The 16,566-nt window shown below is 40.3% G+C and overlaps 2 protein-coding genes across 3 annotated transcripts in view; both read right to left on the reverse strand.

The window, feature by feature from the left end:
• The window catches only part of LOC148349354 (uncharacterized), a 6,279-nt gene extending 4,176 nt beyond the window's left edge, over window positions 1-2,103 (reverse strand). Inside the window, exon 1 of the mRNA XM_088321275.1 lies at window positions 786-2,103. The gene's annotated coding sequence lies outside the window, so the exon portion shown is untranslated. The remainder of the gene's footprint in view (window positions 1-785) is intronic.
• A 3,123-nt stretch (window positions 2,104-5,226) lies between these two features.
• Window positions 5,227-16,210, reverse strand: LOC148349355 (uncharacterized). Of its 2 annotated transcripts, none has more exons than XM_088320915.1 (11): window positions 16,055-16,210; window positions 12,788-12,905; window positions 12,106-12,158; window positions 11,372-12,034; window positions 10,407-11,036; window positions 8,753-8,865; window positions 7,710-7,794; window positions 7,583-7,634; window positions 7,440-7,508; window positions 7,226-7,370; window positions 5,227-5,504 (listed from the first exon to the last, which is right to left on the reverse strand). In XM_088320915.1, the coding sequence occupies exons 3-10, from the start codon at window positions 12,144-12,146 to the stop codon at window positions 7,239-7,241; spliced, it is 1,785 nt and encodes a 594-aa protein (XP_088177041.1). In that variant the 5' UTR covers window positions 12,147-12,158; window positions 12,788-12,905; window positions 16,055-16,210; the 3' UTR covers window positions 5,227-5,504; window positions 7,226-7,238. The 2 variants fall into 2 exon arrangements, with proteins under 2 accessions (XP_088177041.1, XP_088177040.1); XM_088320914.1 differs by having other exon boundaries at window positions 11,372-12,037.
• Between the last annotated feature and the right edge of the window lie 356 nt (window positions 16,211-16,566).

Below are 16,566 nucleotides of genomic sequence, written 5' to 3' on the forward strand. Positions count from 1 at the left end.
TACTGTATAATACTATACATAGCCATAATTATTTAGTATATTATTAGTACTTCAATACTCCAACTCAATAAAACATTTTATTTATATCTGTACATTCAAGGAAACTGTGCGGATCAGATGTGTACACGTGTACTAGAATGACAATAAAGTATATCCGAATCTGAATCTGAAAAAAGCAAGAATAAAGCACGAAGAAAGAAAAAAAACAGAAGAAAAAAGGGAAATATTTAAAAAGCAGTAAAAATACGAAAGCAAAAATTAAAAAAAAGAAATGCAAGAAAAGTAGTAAAAAGAAGATGAAGGAAAATGAAAAAGTAATTAAAAAAATAAAAAATAAGAAAAGGAAATAGAAAAAAACAACAAAAAGCAATAGAAAAGCATAAAAAGATGGGATGAAAAAAAATTAATAAAAAAAAGAAAAATAAGAAATAAAGACATAGAAAAAGCTAGAAAAAATAAAGAAAATTGAAAAAATCATATATACAGTACATATAAACATACAGTATATACATATTATTGTTTTACTCTTTTCTGTAATTGATGTTCTCGCCACTTAAACGACAAAAAAAACAATCCTATTATTCTAGATTGTATGCACAATAGACAATTACAAGATTAATGAATTCGGAGAAGGCGACAACAAAATGAGTAGGGCAGGAAATAAACATTTTTTTTTACATTACTTTCTTTTATTTACCTTATTTTTCACTTTGGAAATACAAAATAATAGGACATGCAGTCATAAATCCTTGATGATACTGTTCAAAAAGCGAGTTAAAGCTTACCGTTTGTTGCAAGAGACTGGAGCGAGGCTGAAAGTAACTCGACGCCGGCCATTGTGGCCTGCTGCTGGATTGCTGGCTGCCGTTTTCCTAAAGATAATTTTAGCTCAAGGTCGAATAGGACAGCTGACAAAGTCTGACTGCTCCTTTTCCAGTCCAGCGCGGGCTCAAAAAAAACCCATCAGCAGTAAACAGAATGAAGTAAGTACAATAAATCCGATATAACGCTCACAACCTGATGCAACTGGTCAAGTAGACATAGCCAACTGTACTTCAAGTAGTTTGTTTACCAGATGGCCAAATTCTAAAACCATATAAATTGAGTTTCATTCTATAGAATAAATGACAATCTTTAGTCAGACAACTGATCAAGTGGACAACTGCTACTGTACTTCATGTAGAAACTAAACAATTTAACAATATAAAGGGTGTTTAACACAGCAGTGTAAAAAAAAATACATCAAACTCTCTTTGGGGCGGCAGTAGCTCAGGAGGTAGAGCGATCGTTTTAGGATTAAGGGATCCCAGTTCGAATCCCGGCTTGTCCGTGTTACATGCCGAAGTGTCCTTGGGTAAGACACTGAACCCCTAATACCCCCAATAAGCAGGTTAGCGCCTTACATGGCTGCACAGATCCGGCCGCTATTGGGAAATGTGAAGCACAATGTAAAGCGCTTTGGGTAGTCATTGACTTGAAAAGCGCTACATAAATGCAGATCATTTCAAATGCAGATGATTTCACAACCTGAGACAACTGGTCAAGTAGAAATCTGCAACTGCACTTTGAACATCTTGTTCACAAAAAAACTCAACAGGAAAACAATACAATACCGCTTTGACCCATTCCCTCTCTCCCTCTCTGTTTATGACAAGACTTCTCTCAGTGAAGAGACCGTTTAGGAACAATAAGTGTTTAAAACGCAGGCACTACTGATAAAGAATCTTACCCTTGTTTCCCAAAACTAGATGTCAAGCATTGTGAATTCAATAGAGCTCTTACTCGTGATATTACAGTAGGAGGCTCTCCATTGTGTGACGTCATCACACACACCCTGCAATGCTTTGAGTTATTGGAGATTTGTTTTTTCTTTTTATTATACGTTACAAACACAAACAAAATTGGCATGGAGAAGAAAAATCACAAGACGGAGTTAACGTTTGCAAGAGAACATAGAGTGCTATAGAAATAGAGAAAAAGGCAAATGAATACAATTCAAATTAAAAGTATAACATGTTTAAATGAGGGCAGCACGGCGGCGCAGTGGTTAGCGCTTGTGCGGCACAGTTCATGTCATGGGAACCTCCTGCGTGGGTTCAAATCCAGCTCCAGACTTTCTGTGCGGAGTTTGTATGTTCTCCCCGTACTCGCTTGGGTTTAATCTGGGCACTCTGGTTTCCTCCCACATTCCAAAAACATGCATATCAGGAGAATTGGCCGGTCCAAATTGTCCCTAGGTGTGGATGAGCGAGCTAATTGTCTGTCCCTGTGTGCCCTGCGATTGGCTGGCAACCAGTTGAGGGTGTCCCCTGCCCACTGCCTGGAGATGGCTGGGATGGGCTCCAGTCCCCCCGCGACCCTAATGAGGATAAGCGGTACGGCTAATGAGATGAAATGTTTAAATGAATACTAGGGGGAGATTCTTAAGTATATTATAAATCCCTTGTTCGCTGGGAGTGTTCATCAAACTCAAATATTGAATTAAAAAAAAAAAAAGCACTGATAAAAATCTGAAAAACAGGTCTATGCTTTTGATATTGTTAGATTATTAAAATAGATCACTGATTATTTTTTCACCATGACTATATTAGTTTATTATTTGATCATCACAGCATTACTTTGACAATCACAGTTATTCATTTTAGTTGTTATAAATGCACCCATGTTCATTCACATATTTGAGTTAAGTATTTACTTGCTGTATCCTTTTGTATCAGTACTTTCCCAGGAATGGTCTTCCATCCTTATCTTATCATACAACCTTCAAAATCCAGCTATGTGCAGTTTCAACTAAAGACTTGTTCATTGAGATCCTTTCTTTTATCTTGCAATGGGAGTTCCCAGATTTTCTTTGCAATGGGGAGAAAACAGGCAATCGTACATGGTTTTGGTTATGTTGAACGATTTTTTTCTATCAATTAAAAAAATTGAAAAATAAAGTGATTTAAGGATCATTCAACCCTGTTCAGTAGCCTCCGCTGTGTCGCAAGTGAGACTAGCCAAGCGAAAGGGGAGCAGTGTTAGGAATCAAATGGACTGAACCATTTCAAGGCAGTGGAGATTTTCCAAAACTGCGCTGTTCACATTTTTTGTTTTGTTTTATTTTAATCTAGCGTTTTCATCGTATCTAAGCCTATCCAGTCCTATATTAAGGAGAAGAGTTTTTAAAATGAAATACTTTTGAGAGTTCTCGGGTGGAATTTGATGGTTCTTGTGCACGGTCTGGTTACGCCCATGCATAGCAGTTTCATTTTAATACAAAAATCCCAAACAAAAAATTGAATACGGTGTACACAATTTGAAATGATCAAAAACTACAGGAAAAACCTATACGTTAAACAGTAGAGATGGGCGAGACTCGGAATTTTGGTATCGACTCGACCCAAGTAAAGACATGATAGTATTGATGGACACCGATCCATTACCGATACTTTTGGCTTGGAAATGTCATAATCACAGAATAATTGAATCTTCCCCCCTTGAGTTAGTTTAAAATTATGATAAACGCGCCACATACATCTGAGGCACTAAAATTGTTTCCTTTTATATCAAATGACTACATTAGAAACTTGATTTTTTTTTTTTTTTTTAAAGCAGCCATGTGACAAAAATACAAACACTGTAAAACAACTAGAGAACTAAAATACAATACATTGTTCAACATCTTGAAAATAAAAGTCAGGAATGGGGGAAAATGTCAATTGTTTATTGGCTGTGTTGCCCTGGTGACAAAGGGTTGACACGTTTTTGTTCAGGAACAGTAATAATTTACATTTTGCAGGTCTGTGCAGGTTTTATGTCAAGTGTGTTAAATTTCTGGTGTTGCCACAGACACAAAGCAATTTACCACACTTGGCATTGTCCCTTTTCTGTAATATTGTGTCATTTATAGCTTGTGTGTGTGGGAGCTTAGATGTGGCTCTCAACCCTGGAATGCAGGATGCAGTAGCAGGACAGGGAGAGGTGCTTATTGTGTGCCTGTCAGTCACACAAACAGACATAAACTTCGGGAGAGTAGGGCGGCCCTAGAGAAGTGGCGCCTTGAAGAAGTAGCATTGATAGTACCAACAGTTGGATCAATCTGCAGACCCTTAGTTGACAGGAATAGAGCAAAGTAAAAAAAAACTGACTTGACCTTCATGAACGAGATTGAATTAACGCTCAAAATCCCCATTTATCCATTTCCGTGGGCGACCATTTTGCATTGCAACATTGTCAGTTCATTGCTCAGGGAACAGCCGATCCCTATTGGTCATGTGACATTGGGAAAATTCTGTACAGCAGTAGTGTCAAACTCATTTGAGCTCAGGGGCCACGTGGTAGAAAAAAAACATTCTCACGGGGGCCGGACGAGAAAATTATTAGCATAAAGTGTGCCATACCTGGAAGGCTGGAGGTCATTTCTGAGCCTTACAATTAAATTATAATTTAGGGATGGAAGATTTGATTGTAAAATTTTTCATTCACTAACATTTAATCTGCTATGGTTAATCAACTATGCGTTTATATATTAACAAAAAAGCAGAACATTTAATTCATTTCCAATCGTTTTTATAACTTGTGGTCTGAAAAGTGACAAAAAAATTGCATACCTCATTTAAATGATTTGATTGAATGACTCAAGTCTATTTTTCTATGAAAATGTTTACCTCAATATGGGAACAAAGCTGTTAAGATATAGAGCTATGGCTTCTTTAAACAGCAGAGACCCAGATGCTATTTTTCATATCGCGCCTGTGACTTAAGTAAAATAATATTTAGACGGGATTCCTCCTCAATGTTCTCTGGTTGATTAATAGTAATCAGCTAATACAGCTAGAGTGGGTGCTTTACGGGTGGCACCTAGCTTTGGCGACCTCCAGTGGACATATTTAAAACAGCAAGTCATTGTGTGACGCAACGTGGCTCATTGTCTCTCAGCATTGTCTCGCGGGGCACATTTGGCCCGCTAGCCATGGGTTGGACACAGTGAGCCCTTGTTTATCATGTGATGGTTCTGACGAATATTTCTGGCTTCTATGCCGAAAAAGATACGCCAAAAAAAAAAAAAAAAAAGGAAATTATGGTCGCCAGATAATAAACATTTTTCAGGTTGGTGATTAAAGTTTGATTCAAAAAGAAGCATAGTATATCTGAAAAAATGTCTAAATAAACACAAAATGTCAATTGTTTTTCATGCACATGGGCTTACTACTGAGAATTGAAAAAATCCCATAACAGTCAATGGAAAGTCAAGAGTTCAAAGTGTGGTTTATTTTTTTGTGAATAATAGTAATAATAATAACGCAGACATGTCTGCCACAAAAAGTATAATGGAAAGTCGTGTGTCTAAACTGAAGACAGTCTACAAGAGGGAGCAAAGAATCTCAAGTCCTTCTCCCCTCGTTTCTCCTAAACTTACATACATGATTCCTTTTTTTGGGAGGTAATTCCGGCTGAAAGACGTCCGTTATTAAAAAGGAAAACTTGATTGGTGAATTCTTCCTGTGTTCCAGTATCAGCACCTGTTCAAGAACAGACATTTAATTATTTTCAAAGGGACTTCTGTCAAAGTGGGTCTAGAGAAGACCAATCTTGCCATCTACGAATGTGTAAAGGTAGAAAAATATATGCCATAGAAATAAATTACATGAATCAAGTAATACCTAAACACCATATGTGTAAAACTGGCATTTTCTTTTTGCCTAAAAATATCTCAGTTCAGTGCACGTTATACAGAGTTTTACATTTGAACTACCGTATTAATGCAATTATTGATCGATCAGTTTCAAAAATACAGCTGACTAATATAACATTAAGTGCAACAGGAATCAAACCCCGTCACTGGGACGCCGATAAATATAACATATAAAAGAAATTCTGATTGGCTAAATAAACAACTGTATTGACATTGATGTTATGCCACCGGGCCTGCACAACTGATTCTGAAAGGCCTACAAGGAAGATTTCTGAGCCCAGCCAACAAATGGCAGAAATGTTATTGTTTAAAATGCTTAAGAATAAAAGCACGCATCTGGAAGCAGCATAACCAGGGGAGAAGCAATGAAAGGAAGCTGACAATTTGGAATTATTTAATTAGTATTCATGGACTAACTATACCAGAAAAAGGCCTTGAAGGCCCTGACAGCCCACCACTGCAGAGACTGGAATGTTTTTTCTTTTTATGAAAAGAAATAACATTAGTATAATAGTTGTATTTTTGCCTAGTATTCAAATCCGTGCTTTGTCCTTTTTACCAAATGAAAGTTTTTCTGTGCTAATAACACATTTCGAGAATCAGGGCTCAAGCACTATTTTCATGGCCAAATTCAAGCACCTTTTAAAGGACTTTCAAAGCCAATTTCCCAATTTTTCTAGTACCATTATAAGAAAAAATCTGATGCGAATCAGGTAGCGACAAATGTATTAGTGATTTTATGCATGTTTGATTTTGTGTCAACAAATGATTTTTTTTACTTTAGTATATTGGTAAAATATTTGTTATTGTAGACAAATATCTCATATAGGAGTTAGGTAAACATGAAATACAAAGCTTACCACTGGGGAAATGGTATATTAATTTTTTGCATGCCCCATTATAAATGTCCTAATTGATATGTAATCCTCTCACCAATACACATGTCATAGTGCCCCGTTTAGGTGTAACATACACCAGTCCTGTGCATGATTTGAAGGTGGCGATGACGCTTCAAAGGACAATGCCATACAAATGCCAGATGCTGTTAATCACAATGAAAGAAGAAATGTAATGGCAAAGCCAATAAAGAGCAGTGCTTGTCATTATTAAGCAGACTTGTTGAGAAACATATTCATATTAGGCATTAACAAGCGCTTTACGCAAAATTCAAGCACTTTAATCCTGACACTTTAAAATTCACACATTTTCAAGGGATTCAAGCACCCGTACAAACCCCGGGGTGCATTATTTGATTCGTTAATCACAGATTAAAAAGTGGTTAAAAGCTCAGGCTACTGTGCGACCTCAATTGGATATCATTTTTTGTGACAAAATATATCCTATGTTGCAAAATACAGGATAAATACAGAAATAAGTAAATGACAGAATAAATGACTTAATTGCATACATGAATGACTACACTGCATTTATGTCATATATTAAGGTATCACGATTTCTGTATTTATTCCAAAGGCATATATTTGCAGGTATTTATGCGCTTTTTTCCTACGTATGGCAGGTCGGCTTCTCCATATAACATTTAACTACCTGAATCGACAGGTCACCATCGCTGTTGATGCGCTCGTGGGTTGTGCTGCCGCATCACTCTCATGTTGCGGTATTTGGACACGATGCTGTGGCTCTTCCGGAACGCCGGCTTCTGGTTTGGCAACGGATGTGGCACCATGTTTTCCTTGTTGAAAAAAAGCATATCGTGATGAGCATTTAATTTTTAATGCTTTGAAATAAAAGTTGTGCACACCATTAGAGGTCGTCTTAAATTCCCTGACGGTTCAGTGCCGGGCCTCCGCATTACAGGCGCTCTTGGCCTCTATCAAAAAAATAGATAAGAATAAACTATCAATACATGTCACCAAGGGAAATCTGAATAATACATCAACTTACTGGCATGGGTCCAGGTCGTCTGAATGGTTTGTCCTGCATTGCATTTACTTGTCTAAAAAGGAAAGAAAGAGATTCCGTAAAACCTAAATAATCTATCTCAATTTTCCTACAAAATAACACTAAATACCTGAATGTTCTTTTTTCTAAATATCCACGTTTTCTGTCGGGTGACCTCGAGTCGGTTTTTCCTGGCCGGCTGTTGAAAGACGTGTCTGGACCGATTGAGGAAAAAAAAAAAAAGTGAATACAGAGGAAGTCAATTTAAAAAGAAGTGGTTGTATGTGTCCTTGCTAAGTCTAAAGACAGATAGTTGCCTTGCATTGCTGACGCTGCTATCGGTTAGTGTAAAAGGGAAAAGTGTGAAGCACAGTGTAAAGCGCTTTGGGAGGTCTTCATTGACTTGAAAAGCGCTACTTAAATGCATTCATATTTACATTTAGAAGCGAAATCAACCTATTTTCAGACATCTTTGTGGCAGCCATTTAGCCACTTGCTTCTTACATAAAACTACATTCTGGGAGAGGATGGAGTAACATTGTTTTCTTAATTTGGAACTGTCTAGTTTCCAACAACCTTATTTCCTTACAATATATGTCTTAAACTCATGGCTCTAGGGCCAGAAGGGCCCCCCACATCATTTTATGTTGCCTGCGAGAGCTTAAAATGCATCAAAAAATAAATTAGTCGAGTACTTTCACCCAAAGCTACATTTCCCATGATGCTTGTAAAGTCCCATGCGGGCGGAGTGACAGCTCAATGCCACTGGACTGTTTCCAAATCAATGCCAATGAGTGGAATACAGAAATAAAGGATACTATAACTGTCCAATATTTTTTTTATATGACTTGTTTATATCATATGATTAGCAACATTTCTTTCAATACAAAGAGAATGTGAGAAATGAGTCATTTGACATTAAACAGTAGTTACATTTATTTGACATACCATTTAGTGATAACTTATAAGATACATGGGGCCTTTGAAGACAGCAGTTGCGCTGATATGGCCCCCGGTGAAAATGAGTTTGACACCCCTGCGTTACAAAATGGCTCCTCCCAGAGATTTATTTTTTAAAGAAATATTCCACTTCTCAATCAAGCTAGTAAGGCCACATCATTTTTTTGGTTGTGTTTAGCAGGCAAAAAAAAGAAAAAGAAAAATTGCAATTACTGATTTTTGACTTGAGGGTCCACTCTTTGGCCGGAGAGTCCTCCTTGGACGTGCTGGGGCCAGCCGCCCAGTGAGACACCACCACCAGATCTCGTTTCTCGACGGGGGAAGACCTGAAAAGAGGTCCGCCTGGTCAGGTAAATGCATCAAAAGGGACGTGTCACAATGTAGCCAAATCAGTCATGAGCGCCGCAGCGAGAAATTGAGCATGTAAAGCCAGATGTCACACAGTTGTACTTACGAAACAGGGCACTTCCATGCTTCTTTACTCCTACATTTGCACTTGATATCAATCTGAGCTCTTCTTCTACTTGTTAAAGCGGTTGATAGGGGGGTAGAAAAACAATGGCATCGACATTCCTGGATTGGCGTTTTATTTGGCCGTGCTGCTCCTCAAAGAAGTTGACAGGATGCCTCTGTCTCTTTGAATGGAACCGGTCGAAAATCCCAGCTGTGTTGGGCTTCCAAGAAGTTGTGGGCTTCACATGGGACTCAGTGGTTTGAGAGGTAAAGGCAAGCAGACGGTGCGAGGGCAATGGTTAAAATCTTTGTTTTTAGGGGGCGTTGCTCTGCATGCAAGCAATGACATGGAAAAGAGAAAGTAGGGGTACAGCACAGTTGGTAAAAATGAAACCCCTTTAGGCAATGCGAGGGATTTGGGGCCCAGATGAAATTGTACTGTAAAGGTTTTGTGACGCCATTAGTAGCTAGAAGCTGGACTCAAGTCGACATCTCGGCAGGTTATGGATCGTTGGCATATGTTGGAAGTATTATTTTGTCCCCTTTGACCACACAATAGAATTATCATCACTCTCCCAAGTGACAGAGTAGCATTATTGGAGATGCGTTTTCGGCAGCCATCATTTTGTTGCTCAATTCTTTATATTAGCACCTGGCTTGCACATAAAGCTTTGATTTCCAGCATAAATGATTCTTCCAAGTGTTGAAGTCTGGGGGGACACAAGACCTCTTCAGTGCTTGAAAGCGCAGCAATCAATTTTCCTCATTGTTGTGAATCTTCTCCAAACCAGGAGGCCCGAAAGAGTTATTTCCTCTTGAACTTCCAATTTTGAACGTCTTCAGCTTGGCCATTAGCAATTATGAACTGTGCTGATATCAGTGTTTTAGTCCAAGATATCTCCTTACTGGAACCGAGGATCACCTTTAAGTTTTTCTTTGCCCACGAGTAGATTTCAGATCGGGGAATGTTGTAATGGTGATCTGTGCAGCCCTTTGAGACTTTTTGTGATTTAGGGCTATACACATAAACATGACTTGACCCTTTAATGGGAGCGGCGACACACACTAGCACGTGTTTTGTTTTTGTGGTCCCTCCAAAATTACGATTGTTGCCCTTCTCTTGTCCAACAGGTTTCAAACCTCAGAGAACACGAGCACAACTCCTCTCAAGACGACTGACAGAAGAGGGAGGGGCGTCACGAGGGCTGACTCCACTTTGGAGATTTCAGAGGTTGTTTGTCTTTCACGTTAAGTACGGCAGATTACGTAGAAAGGAATGGGATGGAGCAGGGACCTGAGAGGCAGTTTTACGTCTTCTTGGTTTTCCCACAAGTGCTCATCATCAAAAAATTGTTGACCTCCCAATCATTATTATCAAGCCCCTGAGAAGAGTCCGAGAAGGAAAATACCGTACCTGTGCGTATTCAAGGAGCGACGTGACTCCACCTGTTCTTTTCGGACACGAGTCTGTCGCAGGGAGCTGCTGCCATGGCCTTCATCTCTGACGGGGGACTGATAAGAACTTGTGTCCCTCGGTGGCAACCTTTTCTGGGGTACAGGGATTGACTGGAAGCGCTTCTTCCTGATGGCCAGAATGGAGGTCGAGGGCCCCCGTGGGGGAAAGTCACCTGTAGGGGGCCTGGGCCTGAAAGGTTGAGGGAATCGCATTCTCATGGGTGACTCCGTTTTTATTTGCCTGCCTTTAAAGAGGAAACTTTTATCCCTAAGTGATAAATATCGACCAGCAAAGGGTCGTGGAATACTGAGGAGGGGAACGCCGTCCCTCCTGTAGTACTTTGGGCCACTGTGATCTTGATCATGGAAGGGGACGCTGACGTCGGAGAATCTCCTCTTGCGGGGAGCCATCAGCGGCCCATCTTGAGGGCTCCTGCGGAAGGCAGACGTTGGGGACGGGCCTCTTTTCCAAGGCGGAGGTCTGAAAAGAGGACGAAGGACATCTCTTGGGCCCTCCATCACGTAGGGCCTGCCGCCTTTCCTCTCCATAGAGCCGTGCTGCCTTCTGGAGTCTTGTTCAGATGACCACCTGCGTATCCATCAGACAGAAGAAATTGTTACAATAACAGATCTTGCTTCCATCAAGTGGCTGTAGGTGCTTTTCATATGAAGCAGCCCCTCCCACAAAGCCACAAAAAAAATTTAGTCGGAGGAAGGGGGCATTTCACCGTCACTGACAAATTATGGACTGATTACAAAAATTCTTCGGGTGACATCACATTCAAAATCAGATTTTAGCAATAGGACTTAATCACATCTATGGGGGCAGAAGGATTGACAAGCCAAGTAACTCAAGTTGTGCATCAGGACCAGCTTTCTTTTCAATTACTTTAACCGGCCGGCAGAGCCCCTTCCATCCAGTACCTCTCCTGACTCGAGCCTCTCCCATGAATCTCCCTCGGGCTCCGCTGAGGCCCGCGTTGGCCGTTATGCGGGTGAGTGAACGCCCCGCCGTCGTTCCATCGCTTCTGGCCGTAATCAGCGTCCACAAAGTGCCTCTCCCTTGGGTCCTCACGGGGGCCTCGGAACCTCTGCTCCTGGTGGGGGAATGTGCGGTCTCTTTTGGGGTCCCTAAAAGAGCCCTGAAATGATGGCTCCGGGCCGGGCCTCTTGCCGTCTGGATGGCTTCGAAAATTTCTCGGATAAGGTGCTCTGTGACCTGAGGAGTCGCCGCGTGGAGGGGGTCCACCATGACCTGGGGACACTCGTGCAGGACTTCGGGACAATGACTGATGCGGAGAGCGATTTGATCTGGACGAAGGTGGCCTCCTCTGTCTGTGATGCGCTTCCATTTTGGGAGGATACGAGTCCTCATTATGTTCCCTCCAATTATTGAAACGGGGTTCTCGCCGGTCTTCCATGTGCGGGCTTCTTCTGTCCGGTGGTGGTTGGCCTCGACCACGACCCCTCGACTCTCGCCAGTTTATGTGAGGCTTTCCTGGGTGGTCTTGGGGGTCTCGTCTCGTTTTTGAAATGGGGAGGTAATTACCTTCTCTGTGCCCGTTACCATGATCGTCTCCGTAAGCTCTGCTGTAAGGAAATAAGGAGGGTTCAGTAAATTAAATCTGACCAACAGATTATGTGCACTTGTACAAGACCTTTGCTTTACGCGCAGAGGTCCAAAATGTGTTCGAACCATCTTCTGCAGAGTCTAAATGACAAAAGGACAGAGAGAGCTGTTAAAAGCAAAACATTCAGAAACTTAAAACTAAAACTGTCCAACATATAGAGTAGACGCCCAGTATACAGTGACCTCTCCTTTGTTTTCACTTGTGTGGAATTAGATCTTTTTGGCCCCTCTTTATGACATTTCTCCCACTATACATCAACAAATCTTTTTTAATGCCAAAAAACAAATGAACTCTAAAATCGGTGAATGACGAGTTACAATATCTCCCAACATATCAAATGTAGTCTTCTATTGGTTTGCCTCACAGCATTATGAAGATGCAAATTTGCCAGTGATGTGCTTCTCGACTCGAATCCCTGAAGCGTGTGCTGAGTAATTTAGATATGTAGTTGATGAGCTATAAGTCAATGCGTGTGTTAATGACGTACACGGAGGCGTTTGAAGCCCCGCCAAGGCGGGTGTACCTCGTGACCGATTCCTGAAACGCTTCGCTGGGTCACAAAGAGTCTCAAAGGGATTCACAGGTTATTACACATGAGAAGTTTAGGTTATGCATATGCTATAGAGTAGAAGTGAGTTTTAAGCTTAGATTTAAACATTTCCACTGAGGTTGGAGATCGAATCTCAGGGGGAAGGGCATTCCACAGTACCAGTGCACGGATGGAGAACTCTCTCGAACCAGCAGAACACTTCTTGGCTCTTGGGATCACCAGAAGACCGGCGCTCTCAGAACGAAGGCTTCGGGCCGGAACATAGGGGGGATCAGATCTGAAGGATATGAAGGGGAAAGTCCATGTATGATTTTGTATAATAATAAGAGAACCTCACATCTTAGGCTAACAGGGAGCCAATGCAGGTTAGCCAACATTGGGGTGATGTCATCGGCCTTTTTTGTCCAAGTTAAAATGCTCGCTGCGGCATTTTGTACCAGCTGAAGACTCTTGAGTCTGGTCATCGGAAGACCGGAGAGTAGTGCAATACAGTAATAGAGACGGGAGGTAACAAACGCGTGAATTATAATCTCCGCATCCGACAGACAGTATAGGACGAATTTTAGCAATGTTACGAAGATTGAAGAAAGCGGTTCTAGTAATTTTCTTTACATGCGTTTGAAAGGACAGATCGGGGTCAAATATAACATCTAAATTTTTAACTTAGTCACTCTGTGTGATGTGACATTTGTCAATGTTCACAGCAGTTTTTGAGAATAAGTCACGGCATTTAGATGGACCAATGACTAAAATTTCGGTCTTTTCAGAGAATAAGACGCAAGAAATTGAGTGACATCCACTCTTTTATCTCAGTGAGGCAGGCCTCCAAATTTCCACAATTTAGTGTTGCAGATTCCTCCAACGGAAGATATAATTGAGTGTCGTCTGCGTAGCAGTGGAAACTGATATTGTACTTGTGAATAATATCACCTAATGGAAGCATGTAAATACTGAAAAGAAAAGGGCCAAGCACTGAACCCTGCGGATCACCACAGGTAACACTAAAGGGCTCAGATGTCATTTTGCCATATTTAACATAGTGCGTCCTATCGGAGGTAGGATCTGAACCATAAGAGGACGTTTCCTGAGAGACCAATCCATTTTTCCAACCGTTCTAGTAAGATATTATGGTCCACTGTGTCAAAAGCAGCACTAAGGTCCAGCAGCAGCAAAAGTGATGATGCGCCAGAGTCCATTGCCCGTAGGAGATCATTGGTTACCTTAATCAGAGCCGTCTCAGTAGAGTGGTTAGCCCTGAATCCTGATTGCATTCATTCAAAAATATTGTTCTCGGATATGAAATCATTCAGCTGCTGTGCCACTACTTTTTCAAGTACCGTATTTTCCGCACTATAAGGCGCACCGTGTTATAAGGCGCAACTTCAATGAATGATATAGTTTAAAACTTTTTTCCATACATGAGGCGCACCGCATTATAAGGCGCTATAAGTGAATGCTGGTTTAAGATCAGGTAATTGTGCAATTTTGTAATTGTAATCCTGTGCAGTCCTTCGAGACATTTTTGTGATTAAGGGCTATATAAATAAATGTAACTTGACTTGGCTACAGTAGAGGATGTAGTTATGTTATGCAACCATTAGCTGGTGCCGCGCTAAAGGGAATGTCAACAAAACAGTCAGATAGGTCAGTCAAACTTTATTAATAGGTAACAAACAAGCTTTCCACAACTCCATTCACTCCCCAAATGAATAAACAGCTGTTTTATTATTTTCTCTGAGGTAAAGCATTTTCGTGACACATCTTTGAACAACAGCAAGGCATAACATTTTACTTTTCCTCCATTTAGTCACGCAAAAAAAACGTCTGATACTGTTATGTTAAATTTAAGGTTAGTGCAATCGCAATATAGTGACACTCGTAATGTGCAAAAACAACAAGTGCAAAACAATAACAATAAAGCAATAAAAAAATAACTGTAAAACGTAAACACACACCAAGTAGGATCACCTCTGAATTCTTTAATGTTAAGTTCCCGTGCCAGCGCTGTTGCCTTCATTCGAATAGTTTTTGTACTGACACTTCGAATGGCTGCTCTTTGTTCAACAACCCACTGTTCAAGTGTGTCCTCCAACTGTGGCCATCTTGCTTTATTGCCACGGAAACTTTTAGTCTTCCTTACTTGGCACAGCTTATCCTCATGCCTCCTCCACTTCCGCACCATCGATTCATTAACTCTCTCGCTGCTGCTCTATTTCCGTGTTCTACTGCGTGACTGATCGCCTTGAGTTTAAACTCTGCGTTGTAAGCGTGTCTCTTAATAGGAGCCATTTCAGGGTCTTTATGCAAACGCATAAATAAAAGAGAATCGTTGTTTAATATTTTCCAGTATGCACAGCGCACTTTTTCTACGCGAAAAATGGAGTCGGTGGCTGCTTCTCTTAGTTGCGAGACCTTGCAATTCAATAATGATCCATATATAAGGCACACCGGATTATAAGGCACATAGTCAGCTTTTTAAAAAATAAAAAAAAAATCTGATTTGATGTGCGCCTTATGGTGCGGAAAATACGGTACTTTAGAAAGAAATAGTAGGTTTGATACAGGTCTACAATTACAAAAGCTTTCTGGATCAAGGTTGGGTCGTTTCAGTGTGGGTTTAATAACGGCGGACTTAAAAGCCGCTGGAAGGAAGGAAATCTTCTAAGGGCATAACAATCACCACAAATAGAGGTTTTAAATGAGTTTAATTTTTAATCTGGCTTTTCCTTCCCCCTCTGCTTAGGCCACTGTTACACCAGAAGGTAAATAAAATGTAATTTATCTTTAACATGAATGTGCAATTTGTAAGATGCAAATATATTACACATAAGAATTGCTTGGCTTAGGATCAGGGGATGGTGTATTTGTAACCTTTGCAGTCTTTTGAAACATTTTTGTAATTAAGGGCTATATACAAACTTGACTTACTTTGTTGTTTTAAATCTAGGGTTTGGACGGGGTTTGATGTTTTTTAATGGTTTCTATCTACTTTTAAAAAAAAAAATTGCACTAGGCCTGGCCTAAAATTAGAACGGTGTTTCACATAAGATATTGCCGAGTGGCACATTTTAAACTTGGTTGAGTCTGCAACCACATTTGTTGGTCATTGGCTTTCTTAGCCTTGTCCACGAGGGGCCTGTGAATAATGTACATCGAAACTCGGATTAGAAATATCGTAGTTTTATTCAGGGACCACGCGAGTGGCAAAACAAGTGCTTTGAGGGCATTCCCGGTGCAGGATTTTAACTATATAACATCAAATGGCTCACGACGGAGATTTTAGATCTAAACTAGGCTAAGCTAGGCTACAGCGGACACATTTGCCACAAAATGGCGTCAACTTGCCCCTCGAATGTCGACGCTTGGAACCTGTGCAGACGTTTATCTTGTAATATGTTATACCCTGATACATTTTGTTCAACTTACCGAAATCCACTCGACGAAAACGACGTAAAATGAAGTTTTCAGCTGTTCTTTTACGTCTCGACGAACCAGGCGCGGAATTAATGAAGCTCGAGGAGGAGCTCGTCATTGACGAAGGTTGACGTCACACCGTATGTACGTCACCTTTCTTCACTTGAATGAAACATGTGAACGTTTTAACTAAAGAAAAACAACAAGTTAAATTATATTGTACTTGTGATACAGAGCTATGCCACTGCACAATAGTATTGCCCTTTACACATTGGTTAACTGCTGTTAAAAGTCTCGATAAAATTGTTCAAACCTCGTATTGATAGAATATGGAAAAAAATGTTAAAACGTCATATTGTCAGATATAACGAAATTGTGAAAATGCTTAATTGCTGTTAAAATTGTCGAGAAAAATTGTTCAAACCTCACATTGTTTATTTGCTGTTAATAGTGTCAATGAAATTGTTCAAACCAAAAAATGATAAAATGAAATTGTAATTGTGCAATTTTGTAATTGTAATCCT

This window comes from Urocampus carinirostris, chromosome 17 (genome assembly GCF_059441175.1).
Source record: "Urocampus carinirostris isolate Australia breed hairy pipefish chromosome 17, RoL_Ucar_1.0, whole genome shotgun sequence".
Taxonomy (NCBI): domain Eukaryota; kingdom Metazoa; phylum Chordata; class Actinopteri; order Syngnathiformes; family Syngnathidae; genus Urocampus; species Urocampus carinirostris.